The sequence below is a fragment of the Zootoca vivipara genome, chromosome 9 (genome assembly GCF_963506605.1).
Source record: "Zootoca vivipara chromosome 9, rZooViv1.1, whole genome shotgun sequence".
In the NCBI taxonomy this organism is placed as follows: Eukaryota; Metazoa; Chordata; class Lepidosauria; order Squamata; family Lacertidae; genus Zootoca; species Zootoca vivipara.
Window position 1 is genome coordinate 50,641,917 of NC_083284.1, and position 23,814 is coordinate 50,665,730.

General features: G+C 39.5%; 1 protein-coding gene across 4 annotated transcripts in view; it reads left to right on the forward strand.

Annotated features, from left to right (window-relative positions):
- LOC118083382 (teneurin-3) overlaps window positions 1-23,814 on the forward strand; it is a 271,449-nt gene that overhangs the window by 86,324 nt on the left and 161,311 nt on the right. For all 4 annotated transcript variants that reach the window (XM_060278721.1, XM_060278719.1, XM_060278718.1 and 1 more), the window contains exon 2: window positions 16,865-17,102. Coding sequence is in view for 3 of the 4 variants with exons in the window: in XM_060278719.1 (XP_060134702.1) it covers window positions 16,865-17,102 (238 nt within the window). In the remaining variant the exon portion in view is untranslated. The remainder of the gene's footprint in view (window positions 1-16,864; window positions 17,103-23,814) is intronic.

Here is a 23,814-nt window from a genome sequence, read left to right on the forward strand (position 1 = left end):
TTTAAGATTGGTGTGAAGCTCATGCAGCCAGCCTGATTTTGACTAATGAAATACAAATAATAAAGGGCATACAAAGTCCATCCCTATATTTTATTTATCTTTAAGAAACAAGAACTTCTGCGTAGTTGAATTTCAAATGTATTAATAATGCAGTCATAAACATTTTTACACAGAAATTAGCCCCAAAGTCTGTAAAGGATTGCAGCCTAAGTAGGGTTTTTTGGCTATTTATGTTCTTGGTCTTTCCAAGGAAATAATTTAGTAAGACTTTCTTCCTTCAGACCAATTTTGGAGACATTTCTGTACCTATTGTCCTTTGTCTCTTCTTGTAAGTTAAAATGGTATGCAAAGATACAAACACTACTTTAATCTTCTTTCATAGTCCCCAGATAATAGACATTGCAATTGCATAGTGAGGTGATGGCCATTTCATTGTTTAAAATGGGCTCAGTTACTTGAATTGAAATAGATTCAATCTGGAAGGTGGGATTTGTTTTAATTACCTTGCCATTTTAAAGTTTAGTCTGACTTGAAATTACTGAATGCATCATGCTGTTAAACTAGAAGGCACATTAATCCAAAGGAATGAACATCTTTTGTGAAACTGAAAGGCATACCCATTTCTAGAATTGATATCTGAAAACACCTGATGGGTAGTGGAGTAAAGAAGTCGTTTCTGTGACCAGTATTGCTTTGTTCCTGCACTAAAAAGTGTCAGATTCACCTGTATGTTCACAGTTTAATTAAAGTCATTAATGAACAAAAGGACTACTGAGCATCTTCAGAGCAATTTTGGAAGCTTTCGTTTCTACTCTTCTTTGCTCTCATTTACTCCTTCTCTCATTTGCCTATCTTTGTTTTTAGCAAAACATTTAAAGCTACTGTAATGTAGCTAAGTGTATTGTTTAGTAAGCCAAGCATTATTTCCTGAAACAGCATCATTGTCTCAAAAACTATTCCTGGGGTTTTTGTCATATATTTGTTCATTTATTCATGGCACGAACTTGATTTATTTAGGACATTATTCTAGCCAAGGTTAAATACTTCAGATCACCGTTATTCCCACAGGAGAAATTTTAGCACATGTCTAACACATGTAGAGAACACTGAATGTGGTAGAACCAAGAGGAATGAAAATGGCAAGAAATATTTCTGAATACAAGGGCAGAAAGATTGAAAGGGTGAGGGTATTGAGAGTTCTAACTGCAAGGACAATGACTTTGTGTTGGATGCAGAAGGGTACGGGAAGCCAATTCAGTGATTTAAGGAAGGGTGTCACATCTGTATGGTGAGACAGTTAAATGATCTTGGCAGTAGAATTCTAGGGTGTTGTGAAAAAGACAAAGGTGCAGTAAAGGGTAGGACAGGCTTGAGAAAATGCTGCCGTAATGAAGGCAAGAGCTGAAAAGTTCTGGATGGAGGGAAAGGGCTAGGTGTTTGAAAGGAGAATCAGCACGACTTGGCTACAACTCTGGGGTGTGCAGGAGAGGGAAGAATCCAAAGAAGGAAAGATTGTGACACTGTCAGTGTCATTGTAGCCTGATATCTAAAATGAAGTGAAGCCTAGCTCTATTGTGGGGGAGGGATGGAGGTACCTCATACACCTTGAGTGGGCTCAGACTTTCCTTATATTTTCTGGGTTACTAACCCATACATTTCCCATTAAAAGTATTTCCTATGGAGAATGCATAACTGAATTTGAATTAGGTTTCCATAAATGTTTTCTAAGTTGTTTTAAAAGTCATTGTAAAAATAAAATGTAGCAGATAATATTTGGGAACTTTTGTTTTCCTGAGAAGAATTCAAGAAATTTTCTACAATTTTCCGATTCTACTTCATTTTCATGTTGTTCCAATATGGTTTTCCTTTCCCACTCCAACAGCTATTAATACTGTTTTAATGGGCCTTCTTTCATCCCTGTGTCTACTTCTTTCTCACAGGTTCTGATCAGTAGGACACAAAACTCTCCATCTCTGTGAGATTGAAATTACAAAAAAAAAAAACCCACCCCAATTCATTCATTCTTTTCAAGTGATGTTAATGAACTTGTCTTGTGGCCCCATAGTTAGTAGGCTACCCTACTCAGCTCTAAACTCTGTCACACCACTGAGAGTAAACTTGCTCTTATATGTTTGTTTATGTACGAAATTTCATAAATATTTTAGGAATTGTTCAATGTCTAGGAGTGACACTTATACATTAGTGTTTGGTGATGCTTCCATCAGCTGAATTGTGCGTCTTCCCGCATATTCTCGTGGCATTATTAGAGAAATTCCCTGGGGAATTGTTCAGTTTATTGTGTGAGTGTTGATAGTGCTCTTTCCTCTTCCTTTGCTGCCCAAAACAATTGGCATCCTTATTTACATTTTTTTAAAAAGCTATGCAGCTAATGTATAACAAATACTAGTTGTTGTCAGTCATTTTGTCCCTAAGTATTTCCAGTATAAGGCTGCAGCAGCTAGGTTCAGTATATGTGGCAGAAAGAGCAGGCTATTTCAGAGTTCTGGTGGCAAACGAAAGAGGCCAAAAGCTAAGGTGCCAGTCCATGTGGCAAGAGGAAAAGGGGGATAATCAAGTGTTATGTCTCACTTTTGGATAGCCATGTATTCTGTTTGTTTGTTTGTTTGTTTGTTTGTTTAGTATAACGCCTTTAATCCGTAGATCTCAGGGTGGGTCACAACATAAAAATACAAAATAAAAAACCCCACAAAATACATAATAAAAGTAAAAACAAACCAATAACCCCCCTGACACAACACTATTTATTCCATGCCAGCCATGATTTGATTATTTTATACATTAGTTCTTAATTGACTTTTGTCATTATACCCATACTTTTTTTAAAAAAAGATATACTCTGCACATGTGCAGTTTCATCTTTTAAAGTCATTAAGTCACAGAACTATCATGACTACAAGCATTTGTTTGCTTCTGCTACCTGATGTTAAACATACTTACTTGGATATGCCACCATGTTGTAGTGGAAAAATGAATACATATATTAAGAATAATAACCACATACATGCTATAGAATAGGTTTTTTTTAATAAGAAGAAAGTAAAGATTGTGCAGTAACCAACATCAGCTACAGTGAACCCAGATGCTGATGTAGAGCCTACGTACTGCTGCCCCCATCATCTGCTGCACTCTTTGTTGTTATGTGAGAACCTCATTGGCATCACTGGACTTTAGGTCTGAGGTCCAGCCCTAGCTGCACCACTGATTTAAGACTCGGCAGGGCAAGCTGAAAAGCAGGCAAGCAACAGCCAAACAAATGAAGTAGAGCAATCAATTGGCTTCCTATGGCAAGCAATTACTTGACTGAGGAACCACAGCAGATCCTAGGTTCCTCAGAATTACTGTGTAGCCTGTGGATATGGAAATAACCAGCTCAAGACAGTCCTGCCAGAGATTTCTGCTAAATTCTTTTTAAAACTATGCATATTTGTAATGGAGCTACCAGTGGCCTTCTAAACAGATTATGAATCTCAGCCATACTTCAACAGCGCTACACACGGCATCTGGGTTTTCTGACTAAATTCTGGGTCCTTCAGGTTGAAATGTTCCACCTCATGTGGTGGGTGGAACTCCAGTTCCTCAGTCTGACATCAGAACATATATCTGGGGAGCCCAACACCCAAGCAGATTGCCTAAGTTGCACCAGGTTGGACCCAGACAAGTGGGCCCTCCATGATCAAACATTCCAACAGCTACAAGCAACACTGGGACTCTGAGACTGACCACTTCACCAGCTGAGGCAGTCATCAACTCCCTGGATACTTCTCCCAATACAGGACCCTCCAAGCAGAAGCATGAGATGCTCTCATGTCACCCAGCCAACATTACTCCTTCCCGCCAATGTCTATACTGCATTTCATACTATACCCCATTCCGACCATGTTGTAGACCATGGGTGTCCAAAATTCTATCTTTTGTGACATTTCTAGCATAGTATCTACCAGTCTGCCATGACATCCTGTCACAAGGACCAGTTCTTCACCTGGAGCCTTAGTGGTACATCTTAACTCCATGGACTTTGAATTAAAATCTTTAAAGGAGGAGGGTTTCTCCAGCACAATAATATTTACCATTTTATGCTCTCACTGACCACGCAGATTAAGAATATACCAAGCCACCCAGAAGACTTTCCTGCAGTAGCGTGCAGCTAGATCTGCCCCAGTACGTAAAGCAATGGTTCTGGATCTCCTGCCATTCCTCCAAGATGCCTCAGCAAAGGCCAACATGCTGAAACATCAGGCAGCAGCTATTTCCTCAATCTTATCCCACTCATCAACACTGCCTCCCTCTCTCACCGTCTCTCTCTCACTTTCTAGTGCTTCTGCAAGGAGCGGTGTCCCTGGTGGCACACCACTTTCCTTCTTGGGATCTTCATAAAGTGCTGTCCATTCTTCAGAAACTGTCATTCTAGCCCCCAAAGCAAGTTCCTTTCAATATCTTATCTTCTTATTTCTAGTAGCAGTAACCTCTGCCTGAAGGATCTCTGAGTCAGTCACCCTATAGACAACTCTGCACATTCCATACGTTGTTGTTTTCTGTATGTGAAAATGCTGTAACATGCTGCATTATTATTTTCCAGCTAGTGAAAAATCTTTTAGAGTGAACATGTGCAGCCCCTACAGAATGACAGTCAGGAGAAGAGAAAACAATTCCAAACCAGTAAATACTCTTCCTTCCTTTCGTCACAGCCAGTACAAAAGTTTGTCCTCTCCCTGCACAGTGTGGGTCTCATTGCTTTACTTACATGCAATTTTGTAGTGCTTGAAAAGTTCTGACTATCCATTGATCTGTGAATAATTGATAAATATATGTTCTTTTCATCCTGTGCCCTCCATGTTAATACCTTGTTACAGTTTTTGCCAAGTGAGATGTAGTACCTGCAGTTTTGCTACTATGGAAACACTCCTGTAGCAGCTTGCTCTGGGTGTGTGCCTAAGCTTCATTGTTGAGCAGATTTCAGCCATCTGGTTTTGTTATCCTCCTTTGTATATTTGCTTGCTTATTTTTCACAATGTTGGGATCCACATTCAAAAGAACCTTCTCTTATGGTTGTACCAAAGTAAAAAGTCACCTGCTAAGACTTGTTTCTCACTGCTGCATTAGGAATTCAGGTAACTGAGGAAATGTGGCAATGCTGTCATGTGCTGCAAAAAAATGCCCAAAAGTAATATCTTGGTCATTGGGCAGAAGGAGGCAAGTGCATCTCTCCCAGCCGGCTGTGAAAATAGAGGACAAAGAAAACGGCATAAGCAAAATCATAACTTTATCAGCAATTCCTTTATGTTGACACGAAAATCACTTACATCCTGTACCAGTACATATTGATAGAACCATTTAAATTATTCACATATAATGCCAGTGTACTCCAATCTGAAATGGGTGAAAATCCATGACAAACCATGATTTACAGAGTAATAGCTCTACATTAAAAACTTTTAGCCAAGCTTAATTACTGCACAGTAAGTTTAGAATTTTCATAAAGACAAGCATCAAATGTCCCATTATCATTTGTTCAAAACTTTATTATATTACTTCTAACTATTGTGGTGAGGGAAGATCTCAGACATCATACATTTCAGCTTTATGAAAGCCCCTTCCAGTAGATATTTTTACAGCTCAAACAAACTATGCTAACAAAAACCAGGGCATTGTCTGCTCTGAACACAGATTGGAGCATCTAAAGCAACATCATTCTATGAGATTAGTTCTGCATGTTATGACTCACAGCAAAGGTTGGGAAGAGGGAAGAAGAAAGGAAGAACTATGTATCAAAGGAAAGAAAATATATGTGTTAACTCCATTCTCAATATCATAATTTGCACAATCTTTTTTAATCCAGAAAAACTAAACCCCACTATTAGAACATAAAAAGAGCCTGCAGGAACAGGCCAATGGCCCATTTAATCTAACATCCTGTTCTCACTTTGGCCAGATGTTTGTGGAAAACCCGCAAGCAGGACCGGAGCACAAAAGCACACTCTTCTCCTGCAGTTTCTGGCAACTGATATTCAAAAGCATGGCGCCTCCAACAGTGGAGGCAAAGCCTAGCCATCATGGCTGGAAGCCACTGAAAGCCCTATCCTCAATGAATTCTTCTAATTCTCTTTTAAAGCCACCCAAGTTGGTTGCTATCACTGCCTCCTATGGATGAGAGATCCATAGTTTAAGTATGTGTTGTGTGGAAAAGTCCTTTTTTAAAAATATGTCCTGGATCTTTCAACATTAAGCTTCATTGAATGTGCACAAGTTCTAATGTTACGAGAGAGGGAGAACAACTTTTCTCTATCCACTTTCTCAATGCCATGCATAATTTTATGAAAACTTCTATCATACCACCTTTTGTTTGCCTTTTCCCCCCGACACTAAAAAGTCCCAAGTGCTACAAACTTTCCTCAAATGAACTTCTAAGTAGCACCTTAGAGATCAACTAAGTTTGTCATTGGTATGAGCTTTCGTGTGCATACACACTTCTTCATGCACACGAAAGCTCATACCAATGACAAGCTTAGTTGGTCTTTAAGGTGCTACTGGAAGGAATTTTTTTTTAAGTCTGGCAGTGAGAATCCTCCCCTTTCTTTTACATCTGTCAAAAGTTTGTATTTGATTCTGGGTTTCTTCCCCTGCCAGACAAATTTAGACAATGTCTTTTGCCACTCTTGAAAACATTTCAACTTATCCACTATCGGAAGGGCCTGAAATAAAAACAACATTCTTGGCAATACATTCATTTTAACCGTTGCTATTCTGCCCATTAAGGACAGTTTCAACCTTGACCATATCTCCAAATCTCTTTTGATTTCATTCCATAACTTCTCATAATTATCTTTATAGAGATTCAGATTTTTTGCAGTCATATTTACTCCCAGATATTTCACCTTTTTCACACATTTCAGTCCTGTGCAGTCCTCTACTCTTTGTCTCTCTTGCATCGTCAAATTCTTTTCTAATACTTTAGTTTTCCCTTTATTTAACTTAAAACCTGCCACTTTACCAAACTCTTGGATTACCGTCTTTCCCCCTTTTTAAGACGTAGGCATAATATAAGCCATAGCAGGATTTCTAAGCAATGGCGCGATACAAGCCATACCCCGAAAATAAGACATACTGATAGACCCTTCACCCACTAGCAATAACCCCCCTCCCGCCAGCCAACTCCCCCCCCTAAAAATCTCTCCCCATTTTGCTGTCGTTCCACAGACACGTATTTCCTTTAAAAGCTTGTAAAAATGCACCGAACAGCCGTAGCTGCTGGCTGCCAAAGCCTCGTGATTTCCCTTTCCCGTTTCTGAGAGCATTTTTTTAAATAAAAGGATCCAAAAATATTTTTTTAGCCAAGCTGTGTAAGCTCTACTTGGTGAAGGGGAGAAAAGTGGGGTGGGGAGGAGATGAAGGCACGAGGAAGAAAAGAGGGGCGATTGAAGAATGCAAAGGCTGTTTTCCCTTTTAGGGAGAGACCTCCGTGCGCGCGTCTGTCTCTCTCCCCCCCCCCTGCGTCTCTCTCTCTCTCTCTCTCTCTCTCTCTCTCTCTCTCTCACACACACACACACACAGCCCACCTCTCGCTTCCCCCCACCTTTCCATTCAATGCACGTTGATTTCCTCTTAACGGGAATCTCCCGTGTCTGATTGTTGTCTCCTTGCTTTTACCGAAGGCATAAGGCAGCCTTTTAAAAAGCCTGCTGCAGTTTTCTTTCTACCTTATGCTGCTTGGTTGTCTGTGGAGCTGCCCCTTTAAGGATTTGTAAGTAGTTTGGATCGCAGTCCTTGCCTTGGGGACTTTTATTTATTTATTAAGGACTTTTTCCTTCGCTGTTTGCGAGCTGCTAAACGGAGCTGCTAAACGCTGCTCTACACAAAAGTTAAACTGCCGGTCCTAACAACACGTGCTTCCTCGCTGGCTCAATTGCTTCTCAATTGCTACCATTTACCAAGTCAGCAATCTTAATTGCTGCTTAGCTGGCTTCTTTGTTCTCAGCAGGTAGCTTCTTTGCTATCAGTGACTACAAAGTGCTACATTGTTGGAACATCAGACTGTTGGAACTTAAGTCTTGGGCAGCTGGCTGGTAGAGATCCTTGCTTGCTTTACGTATAGGCTACTGCTAGGACTGTATCACACAGATAGATTCCATTATACTGGTTTAGATTTAAGAAGCTCCAGTGTAGCAGATTGCTATTAAGTGAGTCCCCACCTTGGAGGAGAGAGAGAGCAGCCCTTCGCGAACATCCCAGGGCCGGGGAGAGAGGGCTGCACCAGGGACGCACACACCTCCCTTCCCTCAGACTCGTAATAAAAATACCGGTACCAGTAAGACATCCCACCAAAAATAAGCCACCCTGTGGTTTTTTGAGAAAAAAAAGTAATAAGACGGTGTCTTAAAAAGGGGGAAACACGGTATCTGCAATACTCTTACAACACTGTGTTCAGGGTTCTGCAGAGTTAGTACTAAGTCATCTGCAAAGGCTTTTAGCTTGTATTGTTTTGTGCCTACTGTGATTCCTTTAACACCTTCATCACTCCTTATCATATTCAGTAAGACCTCCAAGACAGAAATAAATAGCAGGGGGGAAAGTGGGCACCCTTGTCTTGTTCCTTTCTCAATTCTTATCTCTTCTGAAACCACATTATTTACAATAATTTTCGCTCTTTGCTCAGAATAAATACCATTAATCCCATTAACAAAGTTTTGACCAACCTCCATTTTTGCAAGGTTTCGTTTCATAAAAGTCCAAGAAATATTATCAAAAGCTTTTTCAGCATCCACAAAAATTAACATTGCTTTGGTGTTTATTTTCATTTCCAGTCTCTCCAAAATGTCTATTATATTTCTTATATTGTCCTTCATATGCCTCCCAGGCAAAAATCCTGCCTGGTCCTTATGTATCAGGTCCTTCAACACCCTTTTCAGTCTCGATGCCAGAATGCTAGCATATATCTTATAATCCACATTCAATAATGAGATTGGTCTATAATTCTTAACCTGAGTCCTATCCACATCTGGTTTTGGTATCTGAGAGATAAAAGCGTCTTTCCAAGTCTCTGGTGCCTTGCCCCCCCCCCCTAAAATCTCATTTGCTACCTCCATTAATGGTTGTAAGTAATGCTTTACTTTGAAGCCGCAGCTTTCTGCTGGTTGAAGGAATGGTTTCTGCTAGACAATGATGATGTGTTAGATTTGGAAGGCCATGATAATGCATTTGGGTGGCATGCGTATTTATGGTATGATAAGGTAAAGCTACATAAAGGTTTCAAAAACCATATAATCAGGAAATCATTGTTTAATGTATGGATTAGATACAAAGATTTGTTGGAAAGGAAAACTCCTAGGTGGATTTCGCCACTTGAGGCGAAGAAACCTAAAAGGACAAATATGGATGAGAACAGGCTGAAATACAAAGACATTTTGATGGAGGTGGAAAACCAATTTAAGTTAAGGCCGTATGAACAATTGAAGGATAGGTTAAGTGATTGGTTTCAGTATGTGCAGATAAATGAAGCATTCAAGATAGATAAAAAAATAGGATTTCAATCAGAAAAATCGAAACTAGAAACAGAGTTAATAGAGACAGACAGCAAGAATTTGTCCAGAATGTATAATTTATTGTTAGAATGGCATCTGAAAGATGAGCAAACAAAATCGGTTATGATTGATTGGGCCAAGGATTTGGGTCATAATGTAATGATGTTGGGCTGGGAAAAATTGTGGAAGAAGGGTATGAAATTTACGGCATGCACGGCGCTGAAAGAGAATTTAATGAAAATGATGTATAGATGGTATTTGACTCCGGTAAAATTAGCGAAAATGTATCACAAAGGTGATAATAAATGCTGGAAATGTAAAGAAGAAGTTGGTTCATTCTATCATATGTGGTGGACATGCCCCAAGATAAAAGGCTTCTGGGAAATGATTTATAATGAAATGAAAAAGATATATAAAAATACGTTTTTGAAAAAACCAGAGGCCTTTTTACTTGGAATAGTAGGGGAAGAAATCCGCCAAAAAGATGTCAATCTGTTTATGTATGCCACCACAGCTGCGAGGATTTTAATTGTAAAATATTGGAAAAAAGAGGAATTGCCCTCTTTACAGGAATGGCAAATGAAAATGCTGGACTTTATGGAACTGGCAGAGCTGACAGGAAGACTCCGAGATCAAGCAGGGGAAAGAGTGGAGGAAGACTGGAGAAAGTTTAAAATATATATAGGGAACTACTTTTGAAAGTTGAAAATTTGAATATCTAGGGAAATACAGAAGTTAAGGCAATAGGGAGATAAGAGGAGTTTATAAGGTTGAAAAATTGATATGCAAATATAAAGACGAGATTAAGAGGAACTAAGGAGATTATAGTATGAAGGAAGTAAAAGAGATGAAATAGAAACTGCTACAGTGATATTCAAAATGAAAATCAGATAGTGGGGAGTTGGGGAAGCCAAAAAGACAATGATTTAAAAAGTTGATTAAAGATGATATGTTTATGTTTCTGATTGTATTGATGTTTTTTTTTGTTGTAATGATGTTCTTTGTATTTTTGGTATTTTATGTATTTTTTTGTTTGTTATAAAATGTTTAATAAAAATATTTTTTTTAAAAAAAGGAATTTTTTTATTTTGTTTCGACTATAGCAGAGCAACACGGCTACCTACCTGTAACTAGAACTTCTAAGTACTTACACTTACTAAAATCCCCCACTGCAGCTCTATGTGGTGAGAAATTTCAACCTTTTACTACTTGAAGAAAAAAATGGGCTGGATGTTTTACAACCATCATGTTTTTTTCGGGGGGGGGGGGACGACCATGGTATGAAGAGAGGGCATGTATTAGTTGAAATGTACATTTAGTGGAAATGTATTGACCAAAAGGGAGCTCATGTGGTGGGCAGTGTGTTTTTTTAATCCTACTTTCAGTAGCAAATGAAGAATATTTATTTGTGATGTGTTCTTCTCTATTGCCCAGCAGTAGTTTTCATCCACATACATGTATATGCATTCTGGCACTTGGTGAAATGATAAGCCGAGCAGACTGATTGATTGTGGCAGTCACTGAGTTGCATTCAAATATATTGTAGTCACTGCCTTCATGGGCTTAACAATCGCTTTTATTGGTTTGGTTTTTACCTCATTCGTCCTTAGCTTGCGAGTTGCATAGGTTTCCACTGCCTTTTAAGTCCATTTTGTGTACCTCGGTCCAGTTCATGTCACAGTCAGTTTCTAGAGGTCTTTACAGATGTTACATAATATGAAACCTTGTATTACTGCATTACTTGCCAGTAGTTCAAAGTAATAGAAGGGAGAGTGGTCTTGCAGTTAGAAAAGGGAAAGGGTGGGTGGGTAGGTTTTTTGGTAGTTTTGGACTACAATTCCCATCTTCCCTGACCACTGGTCCTGCTAGCTAGGAATCATGGGAGTTGTAGTCCAAAACATCTGGAGGGCCACCTTCTTGACCATTGGACCAACTATTGGTCTCATCTACTCAATCCGCTGGAGCCTATCTTTGCATGCAGGGGAAGTCTCTAACTCATTAAGAGTTTGAGACCCATTGGGTACCCTCACCCGGTTAAGCCGGGCAGTCAAAGCCGTTTCCCAGGATGTGGCCAGTGTCACATGCTGACAACTTCTAGGAGACACAGGTAAGAGCTGAGAGTGGGGTGGGGACCAAAGATGGACAAACTACCCCAGAAGGAGCATGGCATGCCCCCCACCGGAGGTACTACCCCTCCCCTAACACCCCATACAACCCTAAGATGAGATCCATGTCTAGTTAAATTAATAAACTAAAGCCATGCAAGACAATTCAGACAATGAATGTTCTAGAGCAGGGGTCCCCAAACTAGGGGCCGGATGCGGCCCAATCGCCTTCTAAATCCAGCCTGTGGACGGTCCAGGAATCAGCATGTTTTTACATGAGTGGAATGTGTCCTTTTATTTTAAATGCATAGGAATTCATATTTTTTTTCAAAATATAGTCCGGCCCCCCACAAGGTCTGAGGGACAGTGGACCACCCCCCTGCTGGAAACGTTTGCTGACCCCTGTTCTAGAGCATTCTTGATCATAGGGAAATCCTAATCATTTTAATTATTATTTGGGGGTGCTGATATTTCACACACATTTTTGTATTTTGTTTGTTAAAGTAGCTCAGTTTTCTTTAATACTAAATCCTGATGTACTATTCTTATCAAATGAAAAATCACTATTTTATATGAATGGCTAACTGACAAGTCTTAGCTATCCAACTGTTTTGTAACTAGTACATTACTATCCCATAATGTACTAGTTACATAACAGTTGGATAGCTAAAACTTGTCATAAGGCATACCAGTGTGAGTAGATAAATAGGTACCGCTGTGGCGGGGTGGTAAATGGTGTTTCTGTGCGCTCTGGCACTCATCATGCTGTTCCCTGCACCAGAAGTGGTTTAGTCATGCTGGCCACATGACCCAGAAAGCTGTCTGCAAACAAACGCCAGCTCCCTCAGCCTGAAAGTGGAGATGAGTGTTGCATCACAAAGTCAAATTTGACTGGACTTAACCATGTGGGGATCCTTTACCTTTACAGTATGGATATTTGGTCAACTTTTCAATTCTTTTCCATTCTTTAATAACTAAGATTAGAAACTAAAAAATACTAAATTGTTATTAATTCTATGTATTGAACCATTTTATTTTTTCTGTCATCCTGCCGCTCAGTCTTTTACATGTTTGTTTTATGCTGTATCCTGCTTAAATTCAATAATAACAATTACATGTGGGTTTTTGAAAAGGGCTTTTGATGGAAAGCTAAAAAGAGAAACTAACCATTGTCATTTTACTGCCCAAGTGGAAAATACTTCCAAGTAGTTTTTTCTCTTAGCTAAACAACTGTGTAGATGGGTGTTTAAAACAAATCAAAATATTTTAGACAGACCATTCCCAGTCAGTTCACTTCAAGTCTTCATTGCATGCATCATTTTGTATGTTTATTTAATGAAGACAATTTACATAGGAAAGCACCCTTTTATTTTTTATGTTTTCTTTGCTTATATCTCGATTATTATGTAATGAGATCAGCCAGGACTAGTCAAGCAATTCATGGTAAAACAATGTGCTGTATTTTATCATTTGACTGCATAATCTTTCCTTCCATATATTAGATAAACTAATGTAGCTGCATGCTTCCACATTATTTTATTTTCTTGAATTTCTACCTCTTTTCAAAATAGTTATTGTAGCTGCTGCCTTTATAGCCTTCAGGCTTGATGTCTTCTTTCTTTTCGCTCAGGCTTAGCATCAAAATGGAGCTGTCAGCCAGAAAGCTGGGATGCTTTTGGCTGCAGCCCCATTAGAATTACTCACCAGCTGACTGACATTTCACTAAGTCTGAAAAGAATCCTCCTTCCTATGTATCAATTAGGATTGCCAACACCTGACTTTGAAATGTGTTCCGGTGCCTTTAATAGCTGTATGGAATGGATATGCTTGACAGGTGTGGCTTCTTCCATCATTGCAGTTGTGTGACAGGAGAAACTGCACCTCTTGCGTATTTGTCTCTCACATGGTTATGAATGGCGCCATAATTGGCCACCTTAGACGCAAATCATAAAACTGCTTATGTTGACGTTGCCAGTTGTCTAGTGTTACTATCACCATTCTTTAAGGAAATAATAGAAAGCCTGGCTGAATGAGTAACCTAAATTTGTGAGAGAGACTTATGGATTTCATAACATTAAACTAAAATTATCTTTAAAGAAGGGCCCAACTAGACTTGGGCCTGCTCTCAAGGGCCTGCTCTCAAGCATATATCATCTAATTTACAATCTACTGACCTGTTTTTTATGCCGTTACTGAAATAGGCCAGAATCATCAAATCAAAGTTCGCCCTTCGTTTGTTTCCGTAAACCAGGCACGTCCAACAGGTAGATCGTGATCTACTGGTAGATCACTGGACATCTGTGGTAGATCACTGGTAGATCACTGGCTTTTCTCCTCCCTAAAAAAGCTACGCAATTTAGACCTTAACCCCTTAAAAAAATGGCCTTCCTCTTCCCTAAAAGAAGCTCAACAACTTTGACCTGGAGCCCCCAAAAGGGGGTAGATCATTGCCAGTTTTTAACACTGAGAGTAGATCACAGTCTCTTGGGAGTTGGCCACCCCTGCGTAAACTATAGTTTAAATTGACCACAATTTTCTGCATTGAATGTTATGACAAACTACAGCTAGATGAAAGACTGAAGCAGATGCTTCCAATCATTTCCTATGGTGCATGGTAAAGAAAGAGCGGGGAGGTCACGCAAGCCTGAGACACAAACAGACTCAGCCCATTAATGTTAAATGGTGGTTTAGGGTTGCATCCAAACTAGGTTCCTTTAATAATAATAATGATATTAAATTAAATTAAATTAAATTAGTATACTACCCTATACCTGCAGGTGTCAGGGCAGTTCACAGGAGAGCCTGTCTGGTTTATTGGGTACCAGAATGACACATTCTTCCTGTTAGTCTTTTAGTTCCCCTGTCCATCTCCCATTTACAGCGGGAAGGTAAACGGTGTTTCCGTGCGCTGCTCTGGTTCGCCAGAAGCAGCTTAGTAATGCTGGCCACATGACCTGGAAGCTGTACGCCGGCTCCCTCGGTCAATAACGCGAGATGAGCGCCACAACCCCAGAGTCGGTCATGACTGGACCTAATGGTCAGGGGTCCCTTTACCTTTACCTTTATTGGCAATTTGAGCCCCTCTAGAATAAGGATCTAACTCCCTATAAACTTCCCTCAGTTGACACTTTGCTAAATCCTGGGTGCTTCCCAACAGATATTTCTTAAGTTCAACCAAAAGTGTGTGAAAGTAAACATTACTCACCCTTAGATATGTTTCACAATTGGCGAAGGTTTGAGCTTTTGAGGGGAAGAGGTGTGTGGTACCTATTCTCAATTGGTTTCTTAAAAAAAAAAAGTAGGTAGGCCTTACATAAAATCAACAACAAAATGAGCTGTAAATCAAGTAGGCTGGTGGAAAAATAGATAGGAAGTATACTAACCATATTTATTGATTACCTGAATGTACTAAAATGCATAGGTAGGGTGACAACCTAGTAAACTTGGTTCCAACATAGATACATTTATAATGCAAGTCTATGTATATTTATTCAGAAGTAAGGCTCTCTGAGTTCAATTATACTTACTTCCAGGTAAGTTATATAGAATTGCAGCAGAGGGAGTTTTAACTTTATTCTAAATAAAATGGTGAATTTACTAAGGCTTATGAAATTATCACAAATCACAGATAACTGGGTTCCTTTCTGTCCCGTTTTCTGGTTTGTAAAGACTAATAAAATTTATTAAGGCATAAACATTTGTGGACTCGTGTCCACTTCTTCAGGAAAAAAATGACTGTTGTACACACGGGAGACAAATTTACTATCTTATATAAAGAAAGAGTCTTAAGATAGAGCTTCCTGTAGCTCTAGTAATCATTTTCATATGTCTTTTTACATAATGACCTAAGTTACTTCTCTAGCAGCTGATAATTAACTTCTAATCTAAATCAGATAAAGTTTTAAGCAGACTTGAAAAAAAAGCCTTTGTGGGCTTTAGCATGTTAAATTATCCTGTAGCTAGCTGTGAATGTGCCTTAAAGCTTTCTATAGTGATTCTAATCATATGCATTGACACCCACTGGTGTTGGTAAAGACAAATTTGATTAATTGTATGCTACCTGAATAATAACATTTTCTTCATATGATTTTGTCGAGCTTTTTCTATACCAAAGTCTGAGAAAACTTTGTGGATTGTGTTAAGCTTTTAAGCATGCTATTGCCAAAACTGCATGTCTCTGTCAGCCCAATTCACAAGTCCAATAAGATGAAGTAATTAGATGCAAGTTGAGCTACGATCACTGAAATCAAAAGGATGAAATTGACCCATGTACATTCTTTGTATAGCTTCAGAAACATGTGCTAGGAATTGGATCTGTAATATCTACCATTTGTTCTATGATGTACAGAAGGTGGAAAAGCACCCCTTATTAACCACGAATGATATAAAGCATGCTGAGAGAAGCAATATTGGGATTATTGCTTTAAAAACAATAGGTATACACTTTCTTAGGAACCATGACATACATATACTGTTGTGATGGCAAGTTTCTCTGATCACCTGTGACTTGCTCTAAAACATAGTTATACCACATAGTGTGAAATTGGAAAATCTGTTCTGTGTGTGTTCTAATGGATGTAACGGTCATTAAGTATATGAGTCTTCTGACGTTGTAATCAGATGTGATTCAGGCTGTTAAATATCCATGAAGCAACATCTGCTTCACAGAGTGACCTTCTGCTAAAGAATACTTAGCATCTATTAGCAGATCATAGTGCCTTATTTGAAATGCTCTAAACTAGACTAGTCTACTGCTGTTTAGTAACTAGCTTGCTATAATTTATTGCAGTTAAATAAAGCTTTTAGAAATCCATTAAATAATTATAGGGATTACATGCATTTCAAAAACCTTTGTATTCTGTTGAAATTACCCATTTAATTTCAGGGTTTGTTTGTTTAAAAAAACCTGAATTCTAAAGGCATGTTAGGGGAACTGTCAAATGTTATTTTCTGTAGGTGTTAATAAACCAGTTTTTAAAAAAGAAAAGAAAGAAAACACAACCTGAAACAAATTAAAACCAAAAACAGTCACACCATCTGTTGTATATTAATTAGATCTTAGTCTATCAAGGGTAAACTGACACTTGAAAAATGTCATTGAAGACAATCAATAGACTAACATGCAAATATATTGGATTAAGGTCTTTTATTTCAGTTTCTGCTTTAGATCCAGTAAAGGTGAGGATGATGTATATAACAAACTTTAATTTTCTTTCTTCTCAGAGCAACCTCCAAATAACCAAGGCCAGTCGACCCTGCAACCTTTGCCACCTTCTCACAAGCAGCATTCAGCACAGCATCACCCATCTATCACCTCCCCTAACAGAAACTCACTGACAAATAGGAGGAACCAGAGTCCGGCCCCGCCGGCTGCTTTGCCCGCCGAGCTGCAAACCACACCCGAGTCGGTCCAGCTGCAGGACAGCTGGGTCCTTGGCAGTAATGTGCCACTGGAAAGCAGGTAATCCTTTAGGAACTTGTAAGACTTCAGTTTTGCTCAGAATATTTAAGAAGCCTAAGATTGATTCATCCCTTAATTCTGCCAGCAAGAGGTGTAATCTGTGGGATTTTAACCCTGTACAGCCAATATTCGTACTGCCACCTTGTCCCAAAGCTCACATTGTAACTTAATTACTCCCTTGCAGTGTTTTGACTTAGAACATGTATAAGAGCTGCACTTCAGACAAGAAGCAAGCAATTTCTCCTCAATGTTCATTATTAGTGCTGTTGTATTAGTTATCACAAAGAATTGTTTATAGGAGTTAACAGACACGTGATCACAGTGCAACCAGAGAAGCTTGTCCACTTCTGAAGCAAGTTTCACTCTTTTGTACATTGTGATAACTTGATCTTAGCCTTAGGGTTGTATTTAAATCCCCCCTGTACTTATGTGACCTTTCATTCTTCCATAATGACTAGTTAAAGTTACAAATGTCTCCGTTTAGGCTTAGACCTATGATTACAACATTAACAGATCCAGAGTGTGAAATCTGTCTTTTCAGCTCATTTAGATGAGCAGCAGTTGTAACATTAGTGGAAGGCCATTTGTGTTGTGACCCCTGTTGGGAATGTTTTTGTAACTCATCAGTTTTGCTTGTGTGAGGATGTCCCCAAGCACTGATACGTAAGAGCTTTCTTGGGTATGCCTGTTCAGCTGTACATAGTTTCAGGCAACTAGGACTCTGTGTTGAAAAATGGAGAGAAATAGTAGTGGATGTTCTAACATCCTCCCCATACAGGTCTGAAGATGAGGGATAACTACCTCCTTCCTTGTACCCCCTGCCACATGGAGCACTGAAAATGTGTACTTGCTGTCATCATCCCTACTGGATGGGGAAAAGTGGAGAAACTTTCCCTGCCATAAGGCCCAGGATGTCACTCTCACTTTACTTAGGCATGTGAAATATTTTGTGTCTGAGGGTAAATTAAAAATGTGAAAGGATATAGAATGATGGAAATTATTCTGCACAATGTATCATGTTTGTTTTGGAACTGTCTTTCCAGATGCATGTTTTATAAAGCTGTTTTTCTCCCCCACCCCCATTGACAGCAGTATCTTCTTGCATCTAGTATTTGTCAATATGTATAGGATATGAAGCTGTGTTGTTACTGATTAAAAGGACAAATGGTAAATGATGTGGAGCAGGGATTCCCATCCTTACTTAATAACTGTCTAAACAGGAGGGAAGAGAAACTGTCACTTTCCCTTAAAAAGCAGTCTGAACAAGTGGTGATGATGAAAGTCATTCCACTCTTTTGTTGTTTAGTCGTGTCCGACTCTTCGTGACCCCATGGACCAGAGCACGCCAGGCATTCCTGTCTTCCACTGCCTCCCGCAGTTTGGTCAAACTCATATTAGTAGCTCCACTCTTTTAGACAATAATAATTTATTCCTGTCATCCCTCCTACTGAAGCCACAAAACTACCTTCCTAGGTTTATTATTATTATTATTATTATTATTATTATTATTATTATTATTATTATTATTATTATTGCCACTGCTCATTACTCCTCTAGATATACATCCCCACTCTCTTTATGTAAGATCAGCCCAGTAGGCCTAGTTCTTACTGGAGTGGTAAACTTTGGGGCTCTACCACTTCAGGTTGTAGGTGCGGTCTCACATGCCTGAACACATACAAATATAGAAACTAATGCCCTGGTGCTCTGGTCCATGGGGTCAGGAAGAGTCGGACACGACTAAACAACAACAACAACAATGCAGCTAAACCAGGTGTCGGCAATGTTTTCTGCCCGTGGGCCGGAGGATTCCCACGGACTATTGAGGTGGATTTATTTCTTAAGCATTGATACCTCATTAGTTAATTTTTCTTTAGTTTTTTTATTGTTTCATTTAAGATGAAACAACAGCGCAGGAATAAAACTACCTAAATGTTTAGCCATTACCAAGGTAACAAGCTTCATTAAACAGCAGGACCTTGTGCCTGAAACTGATAGGATAGTTATTTTTGGAGTAGCCAAATCCAAAACCTTGAGTACCACTAGAGAAAGGGCCCTCTCTTAAGTGCTCATCCTGCAAAAAAGGATCTTTGCATATGAGCCATTCATAACTTATAATGAACATATAAAGAGCTACGGTAGTTTGTACTTCACAATAAACCACAGCTTATCATGATGAAAATGAGCTGTAGGGTATCTCAGGCTTATGTGCGCCGCCTTCCTTCACCTTTGTCATGATCACAAAGAGGCAATTAGAAGCTTTGTTCTCCCCTAAAGATCTAGGTGTGCATCCTGGGAGTCATTTTGGACTCACAGCTATCCATGGAAGCACAAGTCAATTCTGTCTCCAGGGCAGCTGTCTACCAGCTCCATCTGGTTCACCAGCTGAGACCCTACCTGGCCATGCTCTGGTTATCTCCCACTTGGACTACTGCAATGCGCTCTACATGGGGCTACCTTTGAAGGTGACTCAGAAACTACAACTACTCCAGAATGCAGCAGCTAGACTGGTGACTGGGAATGGCCACCAGGACCATCGGTCCTGAAAGACCTAAATTGGCTCCCAGTATGTTTCTGAGCACAATTCAAAGTGTTCGTGCTGCCTTTAAAGCCCTAAATGGCCTTGGCCCTGTATACCTAAAGGAGCATCTCCCCATCATTCAGCACGGACACTGAGGTCCAGCTCCGAGGGCCTTCTGGAGGTTCCCTCACTGCAAGGAACCTTCTCAGCAGTGCAAAGGGCCTTCTCAGCAGTGGCACCCTCCCTGTGGAATGCCATCCCATCAGATGTCAAGGAGATAAAAAAAATCAGTGATACCTAGGGAGAACCTGCTGCAAGACAGACCCAAAAAAGAAAATAACAGAACACCACTAGTCATCACATACAGCTCCCGAGTTAAAACAGTACAACGCATCATCAGAGATCTACAGCCTCTCCTGGACAATGACAGCTCCCTTTCTCAAGCTCTGGGAGGAAGACCTTTCATTGCCTACAGACAGCCACCCAATCTTAAACAACTCCTCACCCACAATAATACAACCACCAGACTTAACATGGACACTGGTACCAGAGCCTGCAATAAACCCAGATGCCAACTTTGCTGCCACATACACCCGGACAACATCATTACTGGCCCCAACAACATCCAACATACCATCTCAGGACTATTTAATTGCTCATCTTCTAACATTGTGTATGCCATCAAATGCCAACGGTGCCCTTCAGCTCTCTATATTGGACAAACAGGCCAAACCCTACGCCAAAGGATAAATGGACATAAATCTGACATCAGGAACCATAAGACTGAAAAACCAGTAGGAGAACACTTCAATCTCCCAGGACATTCTATACAAGATCTCAAAGCAGCTGTTTTATTACAGAGAAATTTCAGGAACAGACTGGAAAGGGAAGTTGTTGAATTGGAAATCATTACCAAGCTTAAAACCATGGAAGCACCTGGGATGAATAGAGACATCGGATTCTTATCTCATTATGCATGATCAAGCTTTCTTTAGCACCTCAGCCCAGGACTAATTGCAGCCATCAGCAGCCATCTACAGGTTTACCACTCCCATCAGCCCATCTCCCATTCCCACCCACCCCCACCACCCTCTGTATATATATAGGGTCTGACACTTCTGTTTCTAGTGTATCTGAAGAAGTGTGCATGCACACGAAAGCTCATACCAAAATATAAACTTAGTTGGTCTTTAAGGTGCTACTGAAGGAATTTTTTTATTTTGCTTCGACTCAGACCAACACGGCTACCTACCTGTAACTATATACCAAATAGTTCGTTAACAGGTGTGTTCTTAAACCGAGGTACCACTGTATTGTATTTAGCGTGGTAGCATGTCGTAGGATGGGAGAGACAGGTTATAGTGTAGTTTACTAATGTTGCATAATTTTTTCATCAGAATTCTGCTTTAACGAAACAGTTACAAACATGGCATTGTATTTAATTATCTGTTAATTTCATTATATTGACAGAATTGGAGGCACATTTGAATGATCTAATTACTGTACTAATGTAAGAAGGTAGAATTTGATCAAAAACGTCTATACAATTTCTTAAGTCATCAGCAAAGCTGACCAAGGGGTGTGAAAAGTTTAGAATGCATTCAAGCTTACCGGTAGAAGTTTAGAATGCATTCAAGCATTTGTGCTAGTAGACAATTAGGTGCTTTTATTGGTGTGATTTCCAATGGAATGACAGCCTTTAATATTGATTAAGCCTCTGTGAAAACAGGTATTAATCTTTTATGGGAGGGATCGAATCCATTTACCTGAAGGCCTTATGCTCCACAGGAGTACAATATATTGGTAGGAGTAGGGTGCATAAACGTTTAATAGCAGATAGTTTAATGTGCTTCATCAGGAAAGAAAGAGCTCAGCTCTGTCACATTCACAATCATTTCATATGCTGTGTTTTTCCATTAGTTTGTCAGTAGTAAATCATAGCTAGCAATGACCCAGTTTGGTCGAGTTCCTGTTTCCTAGATGTGGTGTACAGAGAGAAGTTAATTTTAGCTTTAAATGCATCACTGGTTGCTTCTGTTGATGATGAGGTTAAAACACAAACAGTTTGATCTAGGTCCAGGAACATTTATCCACGATTATGTTGCATGTCTGATGCACAGCCTGTCATGATGTTTTTTTCCCTGTGAAATAGGTATTGCCCCTTCATAAATAATTAGCCATTTAGAAATAAATCCTGTTATTCATCTTGTTCTAGTATCCCTGTGAGCTTTCCAGTGAAATAAAAATAAAGACAGATAGCTAAAAGTATTATGTATATCAAGTATGCAGAAATAATAATTGTAATAAACCAGAGGGGAAAATAACAAAACAAAAACCCAGTATATTCAGATTGCACCCCTGTAGTTCATTGGACAACTTTTGACTGGGCATATATGGGATTGCACAGTAAGTAATTTTTTTAAAAAAAAATCCACCACATAAGCATATTTATCTCACAAATTAATGTATGCTCTTGTTCCCTCTAGATCAATTATCCCACAATGCTGATTCACCTTTATTATTGATAGAAATATATGCATTTGTTTTATATATATTTGTTATGGGAACCCCAAGTTGCAGGTACCTGGCAGATGAAGTGCATTATATGAAATGACTGTTGTTTGATACTGATAGAGGTAACAGAGCAGTGAAATTTATCTTGTTTATTAGCTTTTGGCTTTTGAAATTATGCTAGCAGGGATCTCCTCCTGGTGTGAAACTTGTCCAGAGATAATAACCCATCAGTTGCATAATAGATTTTAGAATACAACATACTGTCAGGTTGACAATGTAGCTTATCAGCCTCACTAATTCACAGCATCACAGCTAGTATTATTATGTTTTTGTTGTTCTCATGTTTTCATATCATGCACTTTTTCACTTGCATTTTAAAGAGTTGCTTTTTGCTGGCTTTTGTATGTTGTTTAGCTACCTGCATTATTTGTTTGCTGAAAATCTGAATAAACCTATTTTTAAATATATATATAAATGTAGGGTAAGTCAGCTGGGTATAGGACTTACATGTCATAAAATAAAATGACATATTGTATAGTGATAAATATGTACAGTTTATGTTGTTGTTGTTGTTGTTTTATTAAAGGTTTTCTTGGTTTATAAAGATATGTGCAATGTCTCTCATAACATTTTTACAAATCAGTTTCATTTGTTGAGACATTGGGAAGAAAAGGGGGAAAGAGGTAGATGGGGGGGAGAGTGGGGTCAGGTGATGATGTTTCTATTTTGCTTAATATATGTGGGGTTGTTGTTGTTGTTGTTGTTGTTGTTGTTGTTGTTGTTGTTGTTGTTTATAACAGTAAAGGTAAAGGGACCCCTGACCATTAGGTCCAGTCGTGACGGACTCTGGGGTTGCGGCGCTCATATCGCTCTATAGGCCGAGGGAGCTGGCATACAGCTTCCAGGTCATGTGGCCAGCATGACAATGGCCCACTTCTGGTGAACCAGAGCAGCACATGGAAACGCCGTTTACCTTCCCACCAGAGCGATACCTATTTATCTACTTGCACTTTGACGTGCTTTCGAACTGCTAGGTTGGCAGGAGCTGGGACCAAGCAACGGGAGCTCACCCCATCCCGGGGATTCGAACCGCTGACCTTCTGATTGGCAAGCCCTAGGCTCAGTGGTTTAACCCACAGCGCCACCCGTGTCCCTGATGTTATTTGTAAAGGTAAAGGGGCCCCTGACCATCAGGTCCAGTCGTGTCCAACTCTGGGGCTGCGGAGCTCATCTCGCTCTATAGGCCGAGGGAGCCAGCGTTTGTGACATTGAAGTTGCATCCCTTAAGTGAAAGGAGCCACCTCTGTGGACATGGTTAAAACTGCAACAACTTTTTTTTAAAAAAAAATATTGGTCATATATATTCTCTGGGTCTTTAATTTACTTTTGCATGGTGGAAAATCTTTTGGTTTTGGACTGACATTTATTTAGTTACAGTACTTACTTATATTTGCACGCAGATAAAGCAAAAGTGAGAATCTCTTACCACATACTTACTAAAGCATTTCCCATGATTTTTAATGCATAGCACTCACTTCTAGTCAGCACCCTCACTAATGAAATCCAGAGCACAGCCTTGCATTTATACATATCAATGCTATACCTTGGATTGCCAAGTTATATATTTGAAATCCACTTACTCCTTTGAATATACTTACTCAGCATGAAGGAAGGAAG